Source organism: Equus asinus, chromosome 4 (assembly GCF_041296235.1).
Source record: "Equus asinus isolate D_3611 breed Donkey chromosome 4, EquAss-T2T_v2, whole genome shotgun sequence".
NCBI lineage: Eukaryota > Metazoa > Chordata > Mammalia > Perissodactyla > Equidae > Equus > Equus asinus.
Window position 1 is genome coordinate 126,383,592 of NC_091793.1, and position 27,785 is coordinate 126,411,376.

The following is a 27,785-nucleotide window of genomic DNA, read 5'->3' on the forward strand; positions in this document are numbered from 1 at the left end:
TTTCTATATATAAGATCATGTCGTCTGCAAACAACGAGAGTTTTACCTCTTCGTTACCTATTTGGATTCCTTTTATTTCTTTTTCCTGCCGAATTGCTCTGGCCAGCACCTCCAGTACTATGTTGAATAGGAGTGGTGAAAGTGGGCACCCTTGTCTTGTTCCTGTCCTCAGAGGGATGGCTTTCAGTTTTTGTCCATTGAGTATGATGTTGGCTGTGGGTCTATCATATATGGCCTTTATTATGTTGAGGTACTTTCCTTCTATACCCATTTTACTGAGGGTTTTTATCATAAATGGGTGTTGGATCTTGTCGAATGCTTTCTCTGCATCTATTGAGATGATCATGTGGTTTTTGTTTTTCATTTTGTTGATGTAGTGTATCACGTTGATTGACTTGCGGATGTTGAACCATCCCTGTGTCCCTGGTATAAATCCCACTTGATCATGGTGTATAATCTTTTTGATGTATTGCTGTAATCGGTTTGCCAAAATTTTGTTGAGGATTTTTGCATCTATGTTCATCAGTGATATCGGCCTGTAGTTCTCCTTCTTTGTGTTGTCCTTGTCAGGTTTGGGGATCAGGGTGATGTTGGCTTCATAGAATGTGTTAGGGAGTTCTCCATCTTTCTCAATTTTCTGGAACAGTTTGAGGAGAATAGGTATTAAGTCTTCTTTGAATGTTTGGTAGAATTCTCCAGAGAAGCCGTCTGGTCCTGGACTCTATTTTTGGGGAGGTTTTTGATTACCGTTTCTATTTCCTTACTTGTGATTGGCCTATTCAGATTCTCCATTTCTTCCTGATTCAGTTTGGGGAGATTGTAGGAGTCTAGGAATTTGTCCATTTCTTCCCGGTTGTTCAATTTGTTGGCATATAGTTTTTCATAGTATTCTCTTATGATCTCTTGTATTTCATTGGTATCTGTTGTGATTTCTCCTCTGTCATTCCTAATTTTATTAATTTGCGATTTCTCTCTTCTTTTCTTGGTGAGTCTGGCTAGGGGTTTGTCAATTTTGTTAATTCTTTCGAAGAACCAACTCTTTGTTTCATTGATCCTTTCTATTGTCTTTTTTGTTTCAATATTGTTTATTTCTGCTCTTATTTTTATTATTTCCCTCCTTCTACTGACTCTGGGCTTTGTTTGTTCTTCTTTTTCTAGTTCTGTTAGGTGTCGTTTGAGGTTGCTTATGTGAGCTTTTTCTTGTTTAGTGAGGTGAGCCTGTATTGCGATGAATTTCCCTCTTAGGACTGCTTTTGCTGCATCCCAAATGGTTTGGTATGTCGTGTTCTCATTTTCATTAGTCTCCAGATAAAATTTGATTTCTTCTTTAATTTCTTCAATGATCCATTGTTTGTTGAGAAGCGTGTTGTTTAGTCTCCACATTTTTGCACCTTTCTCTGCTTTTTTCTTGTAGTTGATTTCTAGTTTAATAGCATTGTGATCAGAAAAGATGCTTGATATTATTTCAACTCTCTTGTATTTATTGATGTTTGCTTTGGTTCCCAAAATATGGTCAATCCTTGAGAATGTTCCATGTGCACTTGAGAAGAATGTGTAACCTGCTGTTTTTGGATGAAGTGTTCTATATATATCTATTAAGTCCATCTGGTCTAATTTTTCATTTAATTCTATTATTTCCTTGTTGATTTTCTGTCTGGATGTTCTGTCCATTGGTGTTAATGGTGTGTTGAGGTCCCCTACTATTATTGTATTGTTGTTGATGTCTTCTTTTAGTTCTATTAAGAGTTGCTTTACAAATTTTGGTGCTCCTGTGTTGGGTGCGTATATATTTATAAGTGTTATGTCTTCTTGGTGGAGAGTCCCTTTTATCATTATATACTGTCCCTCTTTTATCTTTCTTTATCTGTTTTGCTTTGAAATCTACCTTGTCTGATATTAGTATAGCGACACCTGCTTTCTTTTGTTCATTATTAGCTTGGAGTATTGTTCTCCATCCCTTCACTCTGAGTCTGTGTTTGTCTTTGGGGCTGAGGTGTGTTTCCTGGAGGCAGCATATTGTTGGATCTTGTTCTTTGATCCATCCTGCCACTCTGTGTCTTTTGATTGGGGAGTTCAATCCATTTACATTTAGCGTGATTATTGAGATGTGGGGGCCTACCACTACCATTTTGTGTCTTGTTTTCCGGTTTTCTTCAGTTTCCTTTGTTTCTCGTCCCATGGTTTAATCTGTTCTGATGTAGAGCTGCTACTCTCTGTTGTTGTCCTTCTACTTATCTCCTCTGCTCTTGGTTTTGTAGCCACTTTCCTTTTTTGGATTTTTCAGGAATGAGGGTTTTCCTGAGGATTTCCTGAAGAGGAGGTTTTGTGGCAATGAACTCCCTTAATTTTTGTCTATCTGCGAAAGTTTTTATTTCTCCATCGTATTTGAAGGATATTTTCGCTGGGTAGAGAATTCTTGGCTGTAGATTTTTGTCCTTCAGATCTTTGAATATATCATTCCACTCTCTTCTAGCCTGTAAGGTTTCTGCTGAGAAATCTGCTGATAGCCTGATGGGGGTTGCTTTGTAGGTTAGTTTCTTTTGCCTGGCTGTCCTTAGTATTTTCTCCTTGTCGTTGACTTTTGCTAGCTTCACTACTATATGGCGTGGAGTTGGTCTTCTTGCATTGATAAAGTTTGGAGATCTATTGGCTTCTGTCACCTGAAGATCCATCTCTCTCACCAGATTTGGGAAGTTCTCAGCCATTATTTCTTTGAATAGGCTTTCTGCCCCTTTCTCCTTCTCTTCTACCTCTGGTATACCTATAATCCTTACGTTGCATCTCCTAATTGTGTCTGATAATTCTCGGAGAGTTTCTTCATTTCGTTTTAGTCTTGCTTCTCTCTCCTCCTCTGCCTGCAGCAATTCTTTATTGCCATCTTCCAAATTGCTAATTCTTTCCTCCATATTATCGGCCCTACTGTTCAGAGCATCTAGATTTTTCTTAATCTCCTCTGTTGTGTTCTTCATTTCCAATATTTCTGTTTGGTTCTTCTTTATCGTATCAAACTCTTTTGTGACATAGCTCCTGAACTCGTTGAGTTGACGGTCAGAACTCTCTCTTAACTCATTGAAAATTTTAATGGTGGCTGTTTTGAAGTCATCATCATTTAGGTTATATATCTCATTTTCTTTGGGATTGTTTTCTGTGTATTTGTTACTTTCTTTCTGTTCTGGAGATTTAATGTATTTTTTCATATTGCTTGATGTTGTTGATTTGTGCCTCCGCATGGAGATAGAGTTTAGTTGCTCCTTTCACTTGTTTCAGCTGCTGCGGTGGGGGAGCAGCTGTTTATACTGCACCAACCAGGAACCCTGTCCACAGTTGCTAACTGGGCCTGGGCCCCTCCTCGTAGCCACAGTGGCCCTTTGGATTCCCTCCTCTGCCGTGGGGGCCGTCACAGGGGGGCTTCAGGCTGCTGGTGCCTACTGTTGCAGCCCACCTAGATGTGCTCTCTCCTTGAGGTCTGCAATGGTGTTATGGGCTCTTCCAGCGGCCAGGGGTGGGATCACTTATATTTGTTGCTCCGTTGCTGTCGGCACCCACAAAATCTCACTTGTCCTCTATGGGTCGCAGGAGAGCTATTGGCATCTTCTACAGTCTGTGGTTAGTTCACCTAGCTATGCTGCTTTTGCCCTGGGGTCTTCCAGTCTTGTGGCTGGTGGCTGAGTGCCTTCTACTGGTGCTGTGCAGAGGCTTTCCCTAAGGCTGCTGTGAGCCTGTAGGGTTTCCCCCTAGGCTACGAAGCTGGGTCTCTGGAACTCCCCCCAGCCCCAGTCCTCTCCGAGATCTCCGGCTATCCCTAGTCCCACGGGGCGGGCAACGGCAGCTGGGGGTCGCCCCGCCCTCTGGGATTCTCTCCGGGCCTCTCCCGGAGCCGTGAATGCTCGGCGTGGCCCCTCTGCTAATGGCAGACAGAGAGTTTTGTCTGCTACCTGGGTGGAACTCCGGCGCTTCCCGTCCGGGTCGCAGAGCCGGCCTTTGAAAGTTCCCCCAGCCCCGGTCCTCTCCGAGATCTCCGGCAATCCCTACTCCCACGGGGCGGGCAACGGCAGCTGGGAGACCTCCGTACCCTCAGCGACTCTCTCTGGGACCCTCCGGGCGCCGCAAACACCAGGCGGGGTCTCCCCGCGGGCTCAGGTGTGCAACTCCAAAGTTTCCCTCTGCGTTTAGGAGTAATTGCGGGGGGTTTAGGTAGGGTTCTGGTCACCTGTTTCCACCGTTGCTCCTCTGTTGTGTGCTCGCTCCTGCCCTAGATGTGTGTAGATCCTCTGGGGGCGTCCGTTGGAAGAAAGCCGCTTGCGGGTACTAGGCTGCTCGTCGGGGTCGGAGAGTTTTCACCTGTTTCCACATCCTCCCGGAGGAAAGTCCGTCCGCCTTCCGATGTATAGTCGCATGGGTATCTCAGACGTCCTGAGATGCTGTCTGGATATCCTTTGTCAAGCGATAAGTGTCCAAATAATTGTAGACTCGAAGGGGGAGAGACAAAGAGGACTACTAACGGCGCCATCTTGGATCTTCTCTGCTCTGACTTTCTTAAGCTTACCATTTGGATGATGTATTTTTCCATTCTTTTACTTTCAAACTATCTGTGTGTTTATATTTCAAGTGTAACTCTTACAGACACATATAGCTAGATTTTGCCTTTTAAATTCAATCTGACAATCTCTGTCTTTTGCTTAGAATATTTAATCCATGTAATGTAATAACTGATATGGTTAGGTTTAGGTCTACCATTTTCTTTCTATTTTTCCCATCTCCGTTTTGTTCCTCTCTTTCTCCTTTTTTGGGGGTGGGGGCAAGAGGCAGCCTTCTTTAGGGTTAAAAGAATATAATTTAATTTTTAATTTTAATTCCTTTATTGGCTTTGCTTTATTTTTGCTTTGGGGATTACATTATCATCCTTAATTTTCATAATCTACTTAGAGTTAATAGGGTACATTTGACATAAAATATAAAAGCTTTGCAAGTATAATTCCACTTACAATCCCATCCTTTGTGCAGTTGGTGTGTCATATATTTTATGTCTACATACAGTATATATCTGACTTTAAAAAGCTATTATTTTTCTATTTAAACAATTATCTTTCAAAGAAATAACAGAATTTTTTAAAAGATCATATTTTCCTATTAACCTACACAGTTACCATTTTTGGTGCTCATCATTTCTTCCTACAGATCTGAGATTCCATCTAGTGTCATTCCTTAATAATGCAATTATGCTAGCAACAGATTCTCAGCTTTCTTTTATCTGAAAATGTCTACTTCATCTTCATTTTTGAAGGACATTTTTGCTGGATATAATTGAATTCTGGATTCTTTTGAGAATTAAAAGATGTTATTCTCTGTCATCTGGTTCTACATTGCTTCATTGCTTCTGATGAGAAGTTATATTCATTTGTGGTGGTGTTCTTTTGTAATGTCCTTTTTTTCTCTCACTGCTTTCAGAATTTTATCTTTATCTTTGGTTTTCAGCAGTTTGATTCTAATATACTTAGCTGTGGATTTCTTTGCATTTATCCTGCTTGGGGTTCCCTGACCTTTGTGGATCTGTAAAATGTTGCATTTCTCCAAATTGGCTAAGTGTCAGCCATAATATCTTCAAATGTTTTTTTCCCTTCACTTCTATATTTTTTATCTGGGGCTTCAATTTCATACGTGTTCGGTTGTTTGCTGTGCCATAGCTCACTGAGGTGTTCTTTCAATCTTCAGTCATTTTTCTCTCTGTTGTTCAGATTGGATAATTTCCATTGACCTGTCTTCAAGTTTACTGACCCTTTCTTTTGCCATCTCTGATCTGCTATTAAGCCTATACTGTGAATTTTTCACGTCACATATTATATTCTTTAGTTCCAGATTTCCATTTGCTTCTTTTTTATAATTTCCCTTCTCTATTGAGATTGCTCCTTCTCTCATTATGATCTTTTCCTTTAAGTCCTTAAATATTTATAAAAACCTATTTTTAAATTTTTTTTGCACATTCCAACATCTGAGTCATCTTGAGGTTGGCTTCTGCTGACCACTTTTTCTCTTGACCATGACTCAGATTTTCCTGTTTTGAGTGATAACTTTTGATTATATAATGGACATTGTGGGTAGAAACTCTTGGATTCTATTATCTTCTCCTGAAAAGTATTGGTTTTTGTTTTACTAGGCATTTATATAATTGACAGATCACCTTAAACTTATGGAGCCTTTGTTTTACACTTCTTAGGGAAAGACTGTTTAAAGTTTGCCCTTAGTCCTAGGGCAGCTTCCTTAGTTCTAGACCATAACTTTTTTCTCACCCTTAAGATGTAGTCCTCCTCCAGTTTTAACTGAAAGTCCAAAGTGTTTACCAAGCTGTCTAATTATGTGGAGTTCAAACTCCAAACTCTATTTCCCCTGCAATGGGCAGCCACTGAAATCTCTGTTTAGCTCATTTAGCCTCTAGTGGTTGTTTTCCTCTAGGCTCCCACACATGGGATTTTCTGGGACTGTCTCCCTCAATTTCCAGTTGTTTTGGAAGCAAGGAGCTCTGTGTTCTGGTGACTAAGGCTAATTTAGAGTGCAGCTTTCTGAGTGAGTTCTTTTCACTACCCCTTAATGCTGGGGACTGCCCTCTGGGTAAAAGATGTATAAATGTGAATCTTTTCTCTTCAAGGATTGAATCCATGCCAATTTCTGCCTGCTGTCGGTTGTTCTTCAGTGCCTATTTCAAATGGTTGATTTCTAAGTTTGTTCAGATTTTATCATAGTTAATATATGGGAAGGTTAGTCCAATACAATCTCCTTTGTCGTTACTGGACCTGGAGTACCAGCTCTTTATTTTTTATAAAATTTACTTCAGATGGTTAATATATTTCTGATTATCACTTCATTAGTTCTGTTTTATCTCTTCATAGATATGAAGAGAAGGCTTCTAAAGACTTGGAGCGATATAATAAGCAAATCAAGAGAGCCATTGAACAGGAGTCACAAACACCAATAAAAGATGGCAGAAAAAAGATAAAACCCACCAGTGCATGGAATTTGGCACAGAAGCACAAATTAAAAACTTCGTTAATTCAGCCAAAACTTGATGAGCTCTTTCAGTCCCAAATTGAAAAAAAAAAGGACCAAAACATTAAAGTAGTTCAGATCCCCTTTTCTATGGAAAACTTACAGAAAAATTTTGAGAAACATAAATTTGACTTAGAAGAAAAGGACGAACTTTGCTTGATCCACAATCTCAAGTTTCCTGATGGGTGGCTAATTACATCCAAAACAGAGGTGATGTTACTAAATCCATATAGAGTGGAAGAAGCCCTGCTGTTTAAAAGACTTCTTGAGAATCATAAACTTCCTGCAGAGCCCCTGGAAAAGCCAATTGTATTAACAGAGAGGTATGGTGAAGTAATATGATTTTTTTATTCTAAAAACATTTATTAATCCATACTAGATTAGAAATTGAAGGTAAAAAGTTGAAAGTATTTCCTAGTAAGGAAAAGTGGTATTTATTTAAAGAAGTCTTTTTAAAACTTGATTTTTAATCTTCAGTGGGATTAACTGCTTTTAAATAAATAATTTTAGAATGTTCTACATAGCTTCAGCAATTAATAAATATCAAGCTCAATTCTCCTGTACAGTGGTGACTTCCCTATGGTAATTTTGAAGTTAGGTCACCATGACACTTTCATTGCACACTCTTTAACATTTCAAACATACACCAAAATAGAATTACCCAATGAATGTCCTTATCAACAGTCATCAAGATTTTGCCACTTTTGCTCTATCTGTCCTTTTATGTATATACACACACACACACACATTTTCTTTCCTTTGCTAAAGTAGCTTAGAAATTCCCGCCCCTGCATCTTTCAGTATATCTGTCTGAAAGATAGCTATTTTCTTACCTAACCACAATGCCTTTTTCATACATCATACAATAATAATTCTTTGGAATTGTTCCTCATTGTTTCAAAATGTCTTTTTTATAGTTTAAAAATTTTTAAATTTAATTTGTATCTAAACAAGATCCAGCCATTACAGTTAAATCTCTTCTAATGTCACACCATTAACTTATTGTTGATACTGAGTCACTCGTTCACTGGAATGTCCTGTTGTCTTGCTTTGTCTCTGCTTCCTGTGGTGGTGTTTAACTTGTTTTTCCCTCTCCCATATTTAAATGGAAGTTAGCTTAGGAGGATTGAATAAATTTAGATTCTGCCCACCAGTAAGACTCCTTAATAGGTAGTGCTACGTAAACTTAACCACAAGGCCATAGGACTGGCCCAGTCTCTTTCTTTTTTCATTCCTTTTTTTATTTATTTTGAGGAAGATTAGCCCTGAGTTAACATCTGCTGCCAATCCTCCTCTTTTTGCTGAGGAAGACTGGCCCTGAGCTAACACCTGTGCCCATCTTCCTCTACTTTGTATGTGGGGTGCCTGCTGCAGCATGGCTTGACAAGCAGTATGTAGGCCTGCACCCAGGATCCGAACCAGTGAACCCCGGGCTGCCAAAGCAGAACATGTAAACTTAACCACTGTGCCACTGGGCCAGCCCCTGTCTGTCTTTATTTAAAAAAGAGCTAGAGCGTATCTGAAATTTTAAATTTGATTGCGTTTTAAATGATATTTGTAAGCTTTCATTTAGATCTCAAAAATCTTTTTGTGCTTGTACAAATTATGAGTTAAAAAGTTTTTGTGTGATGTTCTGTTATTCAAAAACAAATACATTAAAAACTATTATTTGGGGCCCATACTAGCCTAAAACTAAATCTTTCTTATTTGAACATGGATAGCAGCAAAGCCTATTTCAAAACTTTCACTTTCTTCTGAAATGTGACATCACTGTCACAATTAGTAGTGCAAGTTTTTCAAAACTAAGTCTTGGACAGGATAATTATGGGTTTCACCTGTCTTCTCACCAGAGTTCTAATGCAGGATGTGTAGCTTATCTCTGAATGAAGTAATTTAGATATCTATGAAATACAAAGTAAGATCTCAGTAAAATAACAACAATGGCTAATGTTGATTGAGCACTTACTGTATGATGGGAACTTTAGTAAGCCCTTTGCTTTCATGGTCTTATCTTTACAACAACCTTATGAAAGGTAGGTACTATCATTATCCACATTTTATAGATGAGGAAACTGAAATACAGACTGTTAAGTAACTTACCAAGGCTAATACAGCCCATGTGTAAGCAGCAGATCCAAGATTCCAATCTAGGCAGTAACAGTAGAGCCTGCATCATTCATTGTTTTACTACATCATCATCATCGTCACCACCACTGGGTCTCAGATTGATTTTCTGAATATTAGTTAGACCAGACAGAGCACATCTAATATATTGCCAAAGCTTTCCTCTCTGCCCTCACAGTAAGTGGGTCCTCAGCCTTTCCAAGGTGATAAGCAGACATCATCTATTCATTTACTTTTTCAAGGAGTACAGGATTGTAATGAAGGAACTGCGGCTTGTCATCCTGTGCTGGAACATAGAACAGTAACTTGCATACCTAAGACAGTACTACCTACCAGATGGTAGACACTCAAATATTCATTGAATATGTCAATGGGGAAATGGTAACCACTCACATGTCAACCTCAAAAGACACCCTGCTGTAGTAACATGTTACGAAGCATCCTGACCAATCCTAAAACCAACATGAAAGGTTAATTTGTGCCCTAGATAATCTTTGCCTACCTCAAAATTTTGTTTAGGGTCTGCACCACTCAGAACCATCTCATATGCCATCTTTGGCAAACATTCTATGCCTGCAGTCAACTGAAGAAAGCTCTCCCAAGCTCTGAATTACTAAATTGAGGAGTTCCTGGGAGAAAAGATACATGCTTATCTTTTTATTATTGAAGAAACCTTGACTAGCAATTGAAAATCACATCGGATGGACCACTTGAGTAACTTGTGTATTATTGTATCTGCTTAAAGGTATAAAATGGCACTATTTATAAATAAAGTTTTCATTTGTATTATATAGAGAGAGCACATTTTTTAATTTCACATTTGGTTTGTAACATTCCAGAAGATAGAAACTGTCTGTTATGTCTATTCTTCCTCCTTTCTGTACACTGTATGTGGTAGGTCTTCTATAAAATATTAACAGAAACGTAAAAAAGTAAAATTGCTCACAGGGCTACTTACACCTTTGTATTTTTGTCACTGATGATCACACTTTTTAAAGGTCCTTTGGATTAAGTTTTTTCCATAAATCCTCTTATTTTACCTACTTAATAAGTTAAAAGGGCCATAATTTCTTTTTCAGTCTTTTTAATGGATCTCATTATTTAGAGATTTTATATAAAATGACAGCAAATGATCAAGGATACAGTGGATCAACTTACCTGTGCGATCCTCGTCTTACAGCAAATGGTTTCAAGATAAAATTGATACCAGGTATGATAATGTGGTTTAATATTTCTTGACTTGGAAAAATAAATCTTGTTCCAAGAGTTACATTTGGGTTTCATAATATACAGATATTATGGTATATTTTTGTCTCATCAAAAGTACAATGTCAGTTGTGTAGAAGCAGTTATATTTCAGAAAGGTCACCTGTGCCTGATAAAGCAAGTTTGGCATCTCATGCCTTGAATTTTCATATTCATAACTTAGTCAAGTAGTTTTGTTATAATTTTTGCCATTCTTTGTGACAGTATTCAAACTGCCTGCTTTGTTTAACTAAATTATTAAATACTCCTTTAGATGATGAAACAAAAGGATACTGGAATGGCCTAACAACAAAATGGACATCTCCTTTTCTTTTTTAAAAGCATTTACTTGTTTTGCCAATTAGATGTGTAACATCAGCAGTCTTACTGTTTCTAGGGTGGATGATTTGATTTCCATGGCTTTGCTAAAAAGACTGTGATAACACTATTTGCTTAGTATGAAAATTCACTGGGTGGGGAGAAAGAAGTTCCATCTGGCTAGACTTTAGTATTCTTAGCTGGCCCCTTCTCTGTTCTTTCATAATTTCCATACTCAACTACCTTCTGCCCTAGCTTCCTAGGCTGGTCTCCTATTACTTTCCCTTCATCTGGTATCAAGGGGCACAAAGACACCATGAAGAGTGATTCCGCTGTCCCCTCTCCTGCCTGTCCCTAAATTTTTTCATGACCAAAATGTAGAAAAACAGTGTTGAAGATTTTGTTTGTTTGTTTATAGTATAATGAAGAGTTCTCTTTTTTGGGGGGGGGAAGATTATCCCTGAGCTAACTACTGCCAATCTTCCTCTTTTTTTTTTTTTTTTTTTGCTGAGGAAGACTGGCCCTAAGCTAATATCCATGCCCATCTTCCTCTATTTTATACATGGGACGCCTACCACAGCATGGCTTTTGCCAAGCAGTGCCATGTCCACACCTGGGGATCCGAACCAGCGAACCCCAGGCCGCCGAGAAGTGGAACATGCGAACTTAACCACTGTGCCACTGGGCTGCCCCCTCTTTTTTTTTAAGTATGCTTTTTGGTGAGGAAGATTGGCCCTGAGCTAACATCTGTTACCAGCCAAACTTTGTTTTCTCCCAAAGCTCCAGTACATAGTTGTATATTCTAGTTGTGGGTCATTCTAATTCTTCTGTGTGGGATGCTGCCACAACACGTCTTGGTGTGCGTTGCATAGGTCCACACCCAGGATCTGAACTGGTGAACCTGGGGCTGCCGAAGTGGAGCCTGCGAACTTAACCACTCAGCCACGGGGCTGGCCCCAAAGATTTTTAAAGGAATGTTTTACTGACACATGAAAAGAAAATAAGTAAAAGCAATATCCTAAACCATGAAATTAGATATGTGCAGAAAATGCTGTGGTTTTCCAGACTTTAACTAACTTTACTTGACTTTTGCAGTTTAAGGATATGTACCCTAAACTTCTCACCTTCTACCTCAATCATGGATATTTAGATTTGGAGTGAAGAGAGTCGAAATCCTAACTTTGCCATTTAAAACCAGTGTGTTCTTGGGAAAGTCAGTTGGCCTTAGTGTTTCCTTATCAGTAATAACTTTAGTAATTATTGAATAGTTATTATGTGTGGAGCACTCTTCTAAGTATTAAATGTATTAATTCATTTACTCTTCCTAATAGCCCTATGAAGTAGGTTCTATTACTGTCCCCATTTTATACATGGAAAAATTGAGGCAAAGAGAAGTTAAGTTTGCTTAAGGGTACACAGTTAATGGTAGAACCAGGATTTGAACCCAAACAATCTGCCTTTAGATTATTATATTGCTTCCCTATTAGAGTTCAACTTCATGAAGCAGTTGTGAGCACTACATAAGATACTTATATAAATCAGTTAGCGTAGCATATAGTACTTAGCGATCATAGGTGTTCAAATATTCTCTTTTCTTGCCGTCCTCCAGCCCCCCTCTCTGACATGAACTGACTTGTGGTCATTTCTTTTAGTCCTCCTAGAAATCTTTCTTCCTTAGGGCCCCTGGCATCTTTTTAATTTGTTTGAAGTGTGAAGCAAGGGGTGTGTGTATGTGTAGCAAAATATTTTTTCTTGATTTAATCTGTATTTCTAATTATGAGGCACTAGTGGCAGGTGCCATTTTTTCATGAAAGATGTTATCACAGCAGTTTGTTTTAAAGGTTAGGATAACTACTCTGTTCCAAGAGCATGTTTATTTTTCAGCCACCCAGTAAGATTCTGTCTGACAGATGCTTTCAGCTCTTAGCTTATAGTGTTTTTTAAGTCCTGTTGAATACTAGGTACTTTGCATGGCACCAAAGATGTAAAAATGAATAAGACAATCATCTACAAACTGACTTGATTTGATTGCAATTTACTTAGATTATCATCAGCATTATTTCTCTTGTCAATAACATCAAGTTAAAAACATTCATGTTTTGGGGCCAGCCCTGTGGCGCAGTGCTTAAATTCGCATGCTCCACTTCTGCAGCCTGGGGTTCGCCAATTCGGATCCCGGGTGTGGACATGGCACCACTTGGCAAGCCTTGCTGTGGTAGGCGTCCCACATATAAAGTAGAGGAAGATGGGCACGGATGTTAGCTCAGGACCAGTCTGCCTCAGGAAAAGAGGAGGATTGGTGGCAGATGTTAGCTCAGGGCTAATCTTCCTCAAAAAAAAAAAAATTTTTTTAAAATTCGTGTTTTCTCCACATTTTTTTTTGCCTTTTTTTCCTTCATTAATTTTTAGTTCATTTTTTTTTTTTAATCCCCCCGGCACATAGTTGTATATCTTAGTTGTGGGTCCTTCTAGTTGTGGCATGTGGGATGCCTCCTCACCGTGACCTGATGAGCAGTGCCATGTCTGCGCCCAGGATCCGAACCAGCAAAACTCTGGGCTGCCGGAGCGGAGCGCTCGAACTTAACCACTCAGCCACGGGGCGGGCCCCATAGGTCATGTTTTCTTAAAGACCATTTCTCTTTCTTTTACTGAGAGTTTTGTTGTATTGGACTAACTTTGGATCAACATTTTGCTAGTTGTCACAGAACATCTTTGGATAAACATAAGGCATTTGAAAGAGAGGAAGAATACATCCCTCTGGCTCGAGGGAAAAGATTCTGAATGTGACCCTAAGAACTTGGCTTGTTAATGGGAATAGCTTTTTGTTCTGCATCAATAAGAATTCCATATTTTAGGAAGTGAAAACTTGTCAAATTATTCATCACTTACTCATTTGAAATATTTTCCCTCAAAACTGGAAAGCATTTCACAGAATTTTATGGAAAGTTCTTGAAAGTTTATTATTATATGGTTTCAGATATTTCTGAGTTTTCCATATCTGAATTTTGCAAATACAGAGATTAAAATACTGCCCAATTTCCTCATCTGCTGTCAAATACCTTTTGCCCATACCCACAAGTAATTCTCTGAAATATGTATAATTTTCCAGGGCAAATGTAGTTAGCGTTAGACTTTTCAATCTAATCATACTGTAAAAGGTATAGAACCAGCAATAGTGAATTTTATATTTTTGTTTCCTAGGAAGAACATTAGGATGCCTGCTCTGTTTAGTGTACCATCATTGCATCTGCCAGCCAGGTCAAGGAACTAGTGTGTAATTGGAAACAGGTTAGGGATAGGATCATTGACATCTCAAGGTCTGAAATTCAAGCTACCTCGCTCCTCTCTTTAAATTCATCCATTGATAGCAAATCACTTATCCAACATTGGTCTGTCTCATTCTCTTTACTCCTAGGTAACATTGTGTGGACTTCAATATTAAGAACACTGTTACACAGATTTAATCAAAGAAGACAAATCTCTGCTGTTTTCCAAAATCATAAAATACATTCTAAAGCCAAATTTGATGCTTGAGAATGTATGCTGTTATCGGTATTTTACCCCATTATATATCCAGACATGTAGCTAGTTTTTAGTTTTATTTTTAATCATTGTTAGTTACAGTAGTTTAAATAATATATAATATATCAATTTTAAACATTATTCTAGTAAAATATTTTGAATAAACATTAGTATTTCATTTCCTCAAATTAGTAATACATTAAGTTACTATCGTGGTAGTCATTTTGCAGTGTATGTGCATCAGATCAACTTTGTACACCTTAAACTTACACAGTATTATATATCAATTATATCTCAATAAAGCTGGAAAAAAAATAAGTAGTTACTATGTGAGGATTTTTATAATTTGTTAAATTAAAATAATCATAGAAATAATTCAGGGTTTTAGATTAGATGTTAAACCAGTAGGATCGAATTTGTACAGCAGCAATTGTTAAAACACTTAAACTAGTTTTATTTTAATAAATATCATGGGATTCCATTTTCTTTCCAAAGTAAGAACTGTTCTAAACAAATGTAGAGAACAGAACAGCAATAACTGAGATTAAATTAAATGATATAAAGCGCATGTGGTGTCTGTGAGCACTTATGACTTAATGTGAATGTGAAGTCCTATGGGAAATTACTATTCTCTAACTAAGGAACAAAAGTTTGTCCTGACTATATTAAATTCTAATGAAGGTTCAGTAAATGTTTTAACAGTGATTTTGTTTTTAATAGACATTTTCTGGAATATAATTCAAACAAAACTAACTGTATCTATATGTGGTTTTATTATTTTTTTCTTTTAGGAGTTTCTATTGCAGAAAACTACTTGGAAATAGAAGGAATGGCTAATTGTCTCCCATTCTATGGAGTGATGGATTTAAAAGAAATTCTTAATGCTATATTAAACAAAAATGCCAAGGAAGTTTATGAATGTAGACCTCGCAAAGTGATAAGTTATTTAGAGGTATGCATTATTAGATTATGTAGGTTGGCTAGGTTTTGAGCTACTTAACTGTTCTTTAATAAAATAGTTAACCACTTCAAAATAATAAAATTTCTATAAGGTTTATTATGTTTGCAAGAGGAAATACTATTAAAAAAGAAAAACCCGTTAAAAGTCTTACATCGTAGACTGGTTGTGATAAACACTATCACAGATCCTTACTATAACATTATTTCTTGAGTATATTGAGGACGAGCCTTATACATGAGATACTTTGTAGTGAAGTTCTTTTGTTTTTTTTTTAAGAAGGATTCAAAATTGCTCTACCTTTTTATCAAATCCTTGTCTAAAAAAACTGTAATGTGATTGTAAGCCTTGATTCTTCAAGAGCAAAAGAGGGGGAGGAAAGTAAAAGATGTAGATTATTGAATAAATGGAAATTTTAGCTTTCTAGCAGTATCTGCCACAAATGAGAAATGTAACAGTGGGTTCAAAAAATAAATTCAAAACTAATAGAGGATGGAGGAAGATTGCAAACTTCTAAATGTCCAAGTATAGGATAATGGTGGGAAAACAACAGTAATTGTCTCTATATTTGAGGTTCTGTCCTTCAAGGTTGACTGGTATTATTTTGAAAACAAACCTGAACTTTAATGAAGTTTATTTCCTCCCTTTTAAAAAAATGAGCCATTTTTCTTTAGACTATAATTGTGGCACGCCCACTACATTCTGAGGATCAGACTTCCTCAACAGGGAAAGTCTACTTTTTACCCTTTCTGAAGATAGTATTCAGCACCATTCTGTGAGTCCTTCAAGAGCTTTGTCTTGTGGAACTTCCCAGCCTATTGTCGGGGGTGCAATTCAATACTGATAGTTTTTAGGGACTTCAAAGGAATCTTTTCTTGTGAAAGAGCTAGTATAAACTTAAAGGTTGAGTGAGTGGTGGGTAGTGTTTTGTGTATTGAAGAACCATGTAGGAAGAAATCAGATTTCAGAAATAACAGAGAAAAAAGTGGTTGGGATTAGATATAAATATTTTTACTGATAATATGCCTCTCATTACGTTAAGGCAGTAGTGGATATGATTAAGGAAGATAGTCTAGGAAAAAAAGAGAACTTCTATCAGAACCACAGGAATGCTTCCATTTAATGTCGAAGTGAATAAGATGAACCAGAGATAAAGATAGAGTAAAAGAAGAACCAAGAGAGAGGTGGATGTAAAAGTCAGAGGAGGAAAGAAATTTAAAAATAAGTAAGTAGTATCATGTCCTCTATAGGGTAATAGTTGCTAGAAGACCATCAGATGTGGCTGCTAGATGGCAGTAATAACCTTGAAAAGAGCTGTAACGGAAAAGTAGAAAAGATGAAGACATTTGCCAGTGGTCAGAGAGCGGAAAAGTGTAGGCAGCAAGTCACCTGGTGGTGAAAGGGGGAAAAGAGATTAGCATGTTTGTATTGAATTTGGTGGAAAAGATTGACAATAAATGATTGGAGAACAGATGTTCCAAAAGAGGCAAGAAGGAAAATGGGATAATGATACAAGCTTTAGAAAAGAGAAACCATTCTTTCAATCAAGAGTAGAAGAGAAGAGGGAAAGTAAAAGTAAAAATATTTTGAGGTAAACTTGAGAGAAGTCATGTATGATACATGTGGTAAGGGAGTAGGAGAGGTTATCTGCTAAAGGGAAGAGGCTGAGGAGGCAGTGGCGAATTGAGTATAGTGGAAAAGTTCTGAAAATAAGAGCTGTAGGTCCTGTAAGAGAAGGTTGACTATAGAAGAATAAGATGTTCAAATGGCCTTAAGGACTCATAAGACCTAACACTGGTATTGGATCCAGCCAGAACATTTTTGTAATTCTCCAAAACTGAGCTTGGTAGAATTTATCCAAGGGTAAGATTAGCAAGACAGATATGGAGGAAGAACAAGAAGGTGCGTGAGAATATTTGAACACATAATACATGCAAGAAACTGTATTAGCTCCCAGAGGGATATAAAGGTGAATTGGATTCTAGTACCAATCTGCGCTTAGATTCTAGTGGGAATCTAAGAGGAATGCAGGAAGCTAGAAATAGTATCCTTAATGTCTCACTCACTATTCCTACCTTAGGTAGGGGAAGATGACAGAAGGGTACTGGTGGGCCAGGAGAATAAGGAGAGAGAGGAGATTAAAGGTCAAAGTGAAGAATAAGAATAGATTTAGTTAGAATAAAGAAGTAGGATGGTTGGAAAGAGAATGGGAGGGGGGTGTGGTTACAGAGAATAATGTTAGGATTCAAGATCTTTAAAGTACAGTTCTTTTAAAATATCCTAAAAGAAGCCAGCTTTGCTAATACTATTTTACTCCCAAACTCTGTCTTCCCTATCTCAGAAAACAGCATTACCATACCAAAAATGTGGATGTTATCCTTGATTCTGTGTCCCTCGTAACCAGTCTATCAGCAAGTTTTGACTCATGTCAGGAGTCTTATATCTCCCCCATCTCCACTACTATCAGCCAAGTCAAAAACTCTCAACTAGGACTGCAGTGATGGCCTGCAAGACTCCCTGCTTCTCTTCTTGACCTGCCTCAAACCATACTTCACTCGGCAGCCAGATTGATTCTTTTACAATGTGAAACAGATGTCAGGGTCTCCCTTAAAAACCCTCTGGTTACTTCCTGTGCATTCAGATTAAACCTCAAATTGCTCCCTCTGTCCTAAAGGGTGATATGACCCCTGCCTAATTCTCTTTATTGTTCCTCTCCCCTTTAGTGACTGTGCTGCACCCACACTGACCATTTGATTCCTTACATTCCCTCTGCCTGAAATGCTTTTGTTTCCCCATGATCTTTGCATCATGGTGCCTTATTTAAATTGAAACTTAAATGTCACCTCAAGGGAGCTTTTCCTAACCACACAATCACTCTCTAGCATGTTGTCCAGTTTAATTTTGTGCATTATTAGTCACTGAAATGTTCTTTGTCTTTTTATCTGTTTTCTGTTTCTCTGTACTAGAATGTAAATTTCACAAGAACAAGGATCTTGTTTATCTTGTTCTCCCCTGTATTCCTGGAACCTACAGTAGTGACTAGCACATAATTGGTGTTTAATATTTGTTGAGTGAGTGAATAATAAAAAGAATGTAATCAATTTTCTGTCTTACTTCTTGCCAAGAATAACATGTTTTCTGCTTCAAGATATATCATGGTAAAATGTATGGCTTTCTCTTCACAGGGAGAAGCGGTGCGTCTATCTAGACAGTTACCCATGTACTTATCAAAAGAGGATGTCCAAGACATTATCTACAGAATGAAGCACCAATTTGGAAATGAAATTAAAGGGTGTGTTCATGGTCGCCCATTTTTTCATCATTTAACCCATCTTCCAGAAGCTACATGATTAAATATGTTTAAGAAAATTTGTTATTATTGAAATTGATTTGGTCATAAAATAATGAGTCAGTTTTTAAGCCATCTTTGTACTATCATGTGTTAAATGGTTATTTTATAAGTGATTCACTGGCTTGTTTGTATATTGAAAACAATTTCAAAAGCTGTAGAAAACTTAAATAAACTAATATAGACTAATAATTCATTTCATTCTCAACAACTAGCCTTTGTAATAATTATTGGTTGTAAATTCCAAATTGGAAAATACCTAGTATTCTTGGGTGGTTGATTTAATAGGTGCTATGGACTGAATTGTGTCCCCAAAATGTATATGTTGAAGTCCTAACCCCTAATGTGATGGTATTTGGAAATAGGGCTTTTGGAGAGGTAATTAGGTTTAGATAAAGTCATGAGGGTGGGGCCCTCATGGTGGGATTAGTGCTCTTACAAGAAGAGACACCAGAGAGTTTGCTTTATTCTCTCCTTTTCTCCTGCTACCCACCATATGAGGATACAAGAAGGCGACCCTCTATAATCCAGGAACAGAGCTCTCACCAGAAACCAGCTGTGCTGACACTTTGATCTTTGACTTCTAGCTTCCAGTATGAGAGAATTAATGTCTGTTGTGCATTTAAGCCACCAGTTTATAGTATTTTGTTAATAGCAGCCGGAGCTGACTGATACACTGGGTCAGTCCTGTGCAGGAAGAAATCACACAGACCCAGCTGGCGTATGTGACGTAAGTTGTCGTTCTTGTTTAAAGTAGGATGGAGAAACACAGAGTGGGAGAAAGAGAAAATGAAGTTCAGAGGAAGAAGAAAGAGCATAGCTTTGAAAATCCTGCCATTTATGTCTATTTTGGGGGTATGGTTTAGAAGTTGCTGTTGTTGTTGTTGAAATTATTGGGCTTTTAGCTCAAAATTTTTCAGAGAACATGGCAAGATCCAGATTTTTAACAGGAAATTTAGGTTAAGATTATTTGTTGTGCATGTGTCCTTTCAAAAACCAGGTCCCACAGTGCACCAAAATACTTAATTTACAATTAGTTGAAACATGATTTTAATGAATATCTTTGTTGTATAAAGTAAAATGTGTTATAATGGATACAAAGTCTCCACACTGACACCATTTCCCTTAATTCTCAAGGAGAATTTCTTAATTCTTAAGACCCATGCGTTAAGAGGTACAAACTGTGATACCTGAAATTCTGCCTGTAGCCAGGCTTTTTCTCCTGCCAACATTGTCCGTTTCCCATAACCCAAATACTATTTGTTTCCATTATCCCCTTTAAAAATTTGGAGCCCCTCTCTAGGATGCCTTTCTAGGAGTAATGCCTTTTAATTTACTGGGTAAACTGAGGAAAGAGAAGCTCACAGAGTTATCCAGATTGATGAAATTTGCATCATGTTTGTACCAGCCCTAAGCAAAATTTTAGACTCATTTTCTAGCTGAGAGTCTATTGTTGTAGTAGGTCGTACAACGCCTTCTTAAACTTATTTAGCTTTTTCTTTCCAGTCCTGGATTCTGCCAAATTGTAGTAATGATGGCGGGATTTACCACTTACTTGCTAGATACACTACGCACCTACCTTGTAGGATCTCATTTAATCTTCACAACAAATTTAGGATCGTAAGTACTATTGCGACTCTAATCCCAGAGCTCGTGTTCTTTACCACTGTTGTACTGCCTGCCTTGAGAAATAGGCCCTAAAGGTCATTAGGGTCAACGTAATTATTGGGGGGAAAAAGAAAAGTATAAAACACTCCCTCACTCCACTCTAAGGAATGCCAGATCAACTTCCGGCTGCCACGTTTTTCTAGTGGAGTCTGGTGGGCGGGTCAGGGATGGTTCCGTTGAGGCCCTGCCTCCTGGCTCCTGAGGAAGCCGCGAGGCCCTGCCCCTGACCCAGGCCGCTCTCTCACTCCCCACAAACCTTTGCGGCAGCGGCGGCACCACAGAACAAAATGGCTGCAGCGGCCGGCAGCTACGGCGAGACCCTGGCTCATGGAATGGAGGTAACGGCCGCTGGAGTTTCGGATGCTGGTGCTGGGGGTTAAGGGCGAGACAAGGAGATCTGGAGGGAGAGGAAAGCCTCTCCCTCAACTTACCCGTTTTTCTCACTCCACTGGAGCCTGGCTGAGGAGAGAGAGAGAGGATTGAAGGTGTGAATCTCCGGAAGTACTCCTGAGGACCTAGAGCCCTGCTCGGGATCCCAGCCTTGGCCGTAGCACAGGGGTGACACCCAAGCCATATGGAGGTGAAGCCTATAGACCCCTCTTGGATGCACCTTTTGCCTTGAGGCCAGCTGTGCGTGATCCAGCGATGCTTACAAGGTTTCAGATATTTAACGTACTGAAAAATGTTAGGCTTGAAGTCAGATGGAAAGATTTTTGTTGTTTTCGTTGGCTATTTGATCGTCTGTGATCTTATCCTGATTTTGTAGCTCAAGAATTGCAGTCCATCCCACCACTGGTTGGGGGCCATGCTGTGGCAGCAACCCACATACAAGATAGAGGAACATTGGCACAGATATTAGCTCGGGGAAAATCTTCAGCTAAAAGAGGAAGATTAGCAACAGCTCAGGGTGACTTCCTCAGCAAAAAAACAAAAAGTTCCCTTAACATTCTCAAGTCCATTTCTTTTAGCACATACTTTTTCATCTCTGCAATAAAGATGTTGAACTTGACCCCCAAGTGCACAGTCACTTCTAACATTCTGTAATTTTGTTTCTTCCTATTTTTCTTTCAATATTCATTAGCAGGACCTGGAATGACCTCTTTTTAGTTAATTATCACTGCATTGCTATTGCCCGTACTTAAATGCCTCTGAACTAGCCCACTTTATCCATAAAATCTTTTCAACTTAATCAGTGGGAGGGAAAGTAGATTTATTCCATCCTACTCAAATTGGACTTAAAGTCATTATAACAAGCTCCCCCATCTCTGTTTTAGTTGTATGTGTTCGTCTGTTGAGTGTCACACTCAGTGCTGAAAACAGAATACAGAGAGACATTCCTTGCCCTCTAGAGGAGAGAAATTATTGCAATGTAATATGGTAAGTGTTAAGAGGATATGTAGTAGGCACTATGGAAGCATGGAGGGGCACCCACTCCCCACTTGGAGAAACCTATGGAAGAAACTAGTAAAATAGTGAGTCTTAAGATTGAAAAGGAATTATCTGGGAGAAAAAAGAAAAGAAAGGTATTTCAAGCAAGGGGAACAGCATGTGCCAGTGCACTGGTGAGTGCAAGGAATTCTGCATCACTGGATCTTGAGGAGTAAATGGAGATTGCGTTGGAATGTTAGCCAGTACCTTGATTATAAAGGGTCTCATTAGCCTCTAGGGTTTGGGGCAGTTTTATCCTATGGACGGTGAGAAGCCATTAACATTTTTAAGCAGGAAGATACATAATAAGGTTCAGAACACTTTAGCAGAATTAAAAGCAGATAGAGCAAGTTAGCAGGCTACTTGAGAACTGGGACAATGTGAGTGATCCAAATAAAAAGAGGTAAAGGCTCGATGGTAACAAATAAGAGTCTGTTTGACAATTTTTGAGGCCCTCGATACATAGCCGTGTGGAGATTTTCAGTGTAGATTCTGTGGGGTGATGCCATTATAGAATTAAAGTAGAAAAGAGGTTTCTCTCCATTTGGCAAATTCATGGTGATAACATTACTGGAAGAGTGGAGGGTCATTTGCCTTTCCTTTCTACACAAAGAAATTGGTACTATTTCAGCTAATCCTTTTGAGTTCCTTACAGACTAGGAAAATCAATATCTTTAAAAAAAATTATTAAGTCATGTTTAAATTTTAATCTAGGCTTGTATCTGGGGCCTTTTGGAAACCAACCTAAAGTTTCTAGTTGTTCCTTAAATGAAATCGTTTTATTTATAAAGACTTAAATATTTAAATATAATTTTCTAGATGACATTTACATCCAGATCTTTAGAAAGACAAGGTAATGGCTGGCAGATTTAAAATTATTTTTAATGTTGAACTTGTTTGGTTTTTAAGAACTTTCTCAGGCATTTTAATTATGTTTTGTAATTTAGATCATAGAAATGAATGGCAAGTTAAGAAGAAACAGGCAAGAAATTGTGAATGGATTGAACATATTTTTGGAAGAAAATGGTATGTTTTCTAAAGTTCATTTTATTTCTTTAAAAAGAGCATTTTTGTTTTAAAATTTCCTTTCATTTTATCTAAAGACGTTAAATTACAGCAAGTTAACTTGCAAGACAGTGATGCTCTTCTACCCAAAAATATATTCTAAGAAATTCACTAATAATAGCAAAAAATTTTTCCATGTGTCTTTACATATAAATAGCTAAACGTATGTAAGGTCATTATCTATTTTGAAGTTCTTTATACTTTTTTTTTGGTCTTTTCCCCTTAGCTTCCCTAGTCATATGAAAAAACTTACAGATCAAACATTTTCCCATATACACAGTGATAATTCTTGATGTCCCAGATACAAATGATTTCCCCTCCACACATGCAGTTTCTAATTTATCAAAGATTTTGTAGGAGCAATCAAGTTTTCTACTTAAAACCAAAATAAAATGTGCAGTCCTTCTCTGCCCACAAAGTTGGAAGAAGAGTACTTCATGTTTTCTAGGTTTCTTCAGATGACAGGTTTGAAGATACTCTGAATATACTAGTATATGACTAAGGCCTAAATTAGCACTTCTCAAACTTTAATATGCATATGAGTCTCCTGGGCGTCATGTTAAAATACATTTCTGATTCAGTAGGTCTGGGGTAGGGTCTGACATTCTGCGTTTTTGACAAGTTCCCAGGTAATGCTGATGCTCTTGGTTCAGGAACCACACTTGGGTTAACAAGAGTGCACATAATCCTTTGGCCAAATACTAGGTTTTTGAAGTGGAATACAGGTATATTTTTAATCCAAATATATACTGAAAATAAAATAATCAGAATTATGAGTGTGTTTATGGCTCTCTATTCTTGCTGGGAAGTCAGATTTGGGTTTTGTTATGGGACATCATTCTTTATCTAAGAAGTTGGATTTATATATTCTCAACAATGTTACTGAGGTAGCTGGCTCCAAAATGGCCACCATCAATTCTTATTTTCTTGTACACACAAGCCATTCCCCAATCAAGAGGTGGAGTCTATTCCTCTACTTCCTTGAATCTGGGCTAGTTTATGGTTACTTTGACCATTAGATTATAACAGAAACAATGGCTATATGCCTTCCAAGGTGAAGTCATAGAAGACTTGCAGCTTTCATCCTGGCTCTCTTGAAAGAGTTTCTCTAGGGAAGTCAGTCACATCATAAGAAGTAGATCTACCCTAAGTCTGCCATTCTATAAATACAAGCTAGCCAAGTGAAGAGGCCATATGGAGAAAGAGATGCTTCACTGCTTGGTTCCCAGTTGTTCAGCCATCCTAGCTCAGGTGCCAGTTTGTAAAGAAACAATAAATTTTTGTATGTTGACTTTTTATCCTATAACTTTACTGAATTTGTTTATTAGTTCTAACAGTTTTTTGATGGAGTCTTTAGGGGTTTTTATTTATAATATCATGTCATCTGCAAATAGTAACAGTTTTACTTCTTCCTTTCCAATTTGGATGCATTTTATTTCTTTTTTCTTGCCTAATTGCTCTGGCTAGGACTTCCAGTACTGTATTGAATAAAAGTGACAAGAATGAGCATTGAATTGAGCAAGAATGAGCAAGGATATTTTCCTCACCTTAGAGGAAAAGCTTTCAGCTTTTCACCATCATATTGATGTTAGCTATGGGCTTGAGGTATATGACCTTTATTATATAATAGTTGAGGTACATTCCCTCTATACCTGCTTTGTTCAGAGTTTTTTATCATAAATGGATGTTGAATTTTGTCAAATGTTTTTTCCACATCTATTGAGGTGATGATATGATTTTTATCCTTCATTTTGTTAATGTGCTGTATCACATTGACTTATTTGTGAGTGTCAAACCATCCCTTTATCCCTGGAATAAATCGCATTTGATTATAGTGTATGATGCTTTTAATATATTCTGGAATTTGGTTTGCTAATATTTTCTTGAGGATTTTTGCATCTGTGTTCATCAGGGATATTGGCCTATGGTTTTCTTGTGGCATCTTTGTCTAATTTTGGTATCCAGGTAATCCTGGCCTGGTAAATGTGTTTGGAAGAGTTCCCACCTTCTTCTCTATTTGGAAGGATTTGAGGACAATTGGTGTTAGTTTAAATGTTTGGTAGAATTCACCAGGAAAGCTGTTTGGATCTGCACTTTTGTTTTTTGGGGAGGTTTTTGATTACTGATTCAATCTCCTTGCTAGTAATCAATCTGTTCAGATATTCTGTTTCATTATGATTCAGGCTTGATAGATTGTGTGTTTCCAGGAATTTGTCCATTTCTTCTATATCTTCCAATTTGTTGGCATATAATTGTTCATGGTAGTCTCTATGATACCTTGTATTTCTGTGGTATCAGTTGTAACATCTCCTCTTTCATTTCTGATTTTGAGTTCTCTTTTTTTCTTTGTGAGTCTCCCTAAAGGTTTGCCAATTTTTTTATCTTCTCAAGAACAAGCTCCTATTTTCATTGATTTTTTCTATTGTCTTTTTAGTCTCTATTTCATTTATTTCTGGTCCAATCTTTGTTATATCCTTCCTTCTACTAACTTTGGTCTTTTTTCTTCTTTTTCTAGTTCCATGAAGTGTAAAGTTAGATTGTTTATTTGAGACTTATTTCCTGAGGTAGGCATTCATCACTATGAACTTCCCTCTTAGAACTGCTTTTGCTGCATCCTGTAGATTTTGGTACATTACAATTTCCATTTTTGTTTGTCTCAAGGTATTTTTTTTATTTCTTTTTTGACTCATTGGTTATTCAGTAGCATGTTGTTTGATCTCCACATATTTGTGAATTTTCCAGTTTTCTTCATGTAATTAATTTCTAATTTCATACCACTGTGGTTGGAAAAGGTGCTTGATATGATTTCAGTCCTCCTAAATTTATTAAGACTTGTTTTGTGGCCTAACATGTGATCTGTCTTGGAAAATGTTCCATGTACACTTGAGAAGAATGTGCATTTTGTTGCTTTTGGGTGGAATGTTCTGTAAATATCTGTTGAGTCCATCTGGTCTAATATGTTGCTTAAGGCCAATGTTTGCTTATTGATTTTCTGTCTGGATGATCTATCCATTGATGTATGTGGGATATTAAAGTCCACTACTATTATTGTATTTGCCGTCTATTTCTCCCTTTAGGTTTGCTAATATTTGCTTTATATATTTAGGTGCTCCTATGCTGGGTGCATAAATATTTACAAATGTTATATGTCTTGTTGGATTGACCCCTTTATCATTATGTAATGCCCTTCTTTCTCTCTTATTACAGTGTTTTTTTTAAAGTCTGTTTTGTCTGATATAAGTATAGCTACTCCAGCTTTCTTTTGGTTTCCATTTCCATGGAATAACTTTTTTTATCCCTTCACTTTCAGTCTGTGTGTGTCCTCACATCTAAAGTGTGTCTCTTATAGGCAGCATATAAATAGGTCTTGTTTTTTTATCCATTCAGCCACTCTATGTCTTTTCATTAGAGAATTTAGTCCATTTACATTTGAAGTAATTATTGATAAGTATGTACTTATTACCATTTTGTTAATTGTTTTCTGGCTGCTTTTGTAGTTCCTCTCTGTTTGCTGTGTTCCTTTGTGGTTTGATAACTTTCTTTAGAGGTATGCTTATATTCCTTTCTCTTTATCTTTGCTTTATTTATTATAGGTTTTTGCTTTGTGGTTACCATGAGGCTTACATGTAACAACTTAGAACAGTCTATTTTAATTTGATAACAACTTGTTTGATAGCATTCTAAAGGTCAACATTTTTACTCCCCCCACCACATTCTGTTTTTGATGTCACATTTTCTATCATTTTATCTTGTGTATCCCTTAACTAATTATTGTAATTGTAGTTTTTTAATTCTTTCGTCTTTTAACCTTCATACTAGCTTTATTAATAATTAATCCACTACCTTTACTATATATTTACTTTTCCAGCAAGATTTCTCCTTTCATATGTATTCTTGTTATTATACTTTCCCTATAATGAGATTTTTTTAATTTACAGACCACACTTAAAAACCTTCTTAACCAAAAAGTGCCAGTTACAATTTAGAAAATTTAGACACAAATGTAAAATGTTATTGAATATTAAATATTAATAATATCTCAGTAGTGAAAATTTGGACTAGGGGTCAGAAACAAAGCAGTAGACTGGCTCATGGATTTCTGTGAAGCCACCAATCTGTCCATTGCAAATATGTACTTCAAGCAACTGAATAGATGACTGAATACATGGACATCACAAGATGGCCAATATAGAAATCAAATAGACATAATTGGAAGCAGGAGATGGAGAAGCTGTATTCTCTCTGCCAAAACAAGACCAGGAGCAGATTGTGGTACTGACCACAAACTGTTAACATCAAATATCAAGAGTAAAGCTGAAAAAAAGAGCACTAAAAGAATCGTATTGCTGGGACCAGCCCATTACTGTAGTGGTTGGGTTCATGCACTCCACTTCGGTGGCCCAGGGTTCACAGGGTCGGGTCCCGGGTGCAGACCTACACACTGCTCATCAAGCCATGATGTGGCAGCATCCCGTAGACAAAATGAAGGAAGACTGGCACAGGTGTTAGCTCAGTGACAATCTTCCTCAAGCAAAACAAGAGCAAGATTGGCAATAGATGTTAGCTCAGGGCCAATCTTCCTCACCAAAAAAAAAAGAAGAAGAGAATTGTAGTGCCAAAATATAATGTGAACAACATTCCTGCTGAATTTAAAGCTCACATAAAAATCAAATTTACATTGTTAAACTTAATTGACTAAGAACTAGAAAAACTATAGACTGGAACCAAAAATATTAGTAAGGAAGAATGCGAAAAGACAATGCTGGAAGTAAAAAGAAAAGAAAAATTGAAATGGATGACAGAAGAAGCACTAAAAATTGTTAAGGACAGGCAAGAAACAAAAGTAAAAGGTGACGAAAGTAGGGTTAGAATCCGGAACGCAATTTTTCAGCCACTATCAAGTAGAGAAAAAGAGAACCACTTAATGGCCAATGCAAAGAGATAGAGGAAAACCACAAAAAAGGAAGAACAAGAGGTCCCTTCCAGAAGATTCAGGAAATCAAAGAGAAATTTAAACTAGGTTAGGAATGCTAAACTACCAACAGCAAAGTACACTATCTGATCAGG

The 27,785-nt window shown here is 37.5% G+C and overlaps 1 protein-coding gene and 1 long non-coding RNA gene across 16 annotated transcripts in view; both read left to right on the plus strand.

Annotated features, from left to right (window-relative positions):
* PMS1 (PMS1 homolog 1, mismatch repair system component) overlaps positions 1-18,753 on the plus strand; it is an 84,009-nt gene extending 65,256 nt beyond the window's left edge. For 9 of the 15 annotated variants that reach the window (XR_011502928.1, XR_011502927.1, XR_011502932.1 and 6 more), the window contains 4 exons: positions 6,885-7,364; positions 10,245-10,375; positions 15,042-15,202; positions 18,394-18,753. Coding sequence is in view for 7 of the 15 variants with exons in the window: in XM_070508234.1 (XP_070364335.1) it covers positions 6,885-7,364; positions 10,245-10,375; positions 15,042-15,202; positions 18,394-18,558 (937 nt within the window). In the remaining 8 variants the exon portion in view is untranslated. Of the gene's footprint in view, positions 1-6,884; positions 7,365-10,244; positions 10,376-15,041; positions 15,203-18,393 lie in introns of those variants that run through there. The other 6 variants (XR_006526745.2, XR_011502929.1, XR_011502925.1 and 3 more) reach the window with 5 other exon arrangements.
* Positions 18,754-21,467: 2,714 nt separating this feature from the next.
* The window catches only part of LOC139045135 (uncharacterized), a 33,521-nt gene continuing 27,203 nt past the window's right edge, over positions 21,468-27,785 (plus strand). Inside the window, exons 1-2 of the long non-coding RNA XR_011502937.1 lie at positions 21,468-21,602; positions 22,601-22,679. This is a non-coding gene — a long non-coding RNA (uncharacterized lncRNA). The remainder of the gene's footprint in view (positions 21,603-22,600; positions 22,680-27,785) is intronic.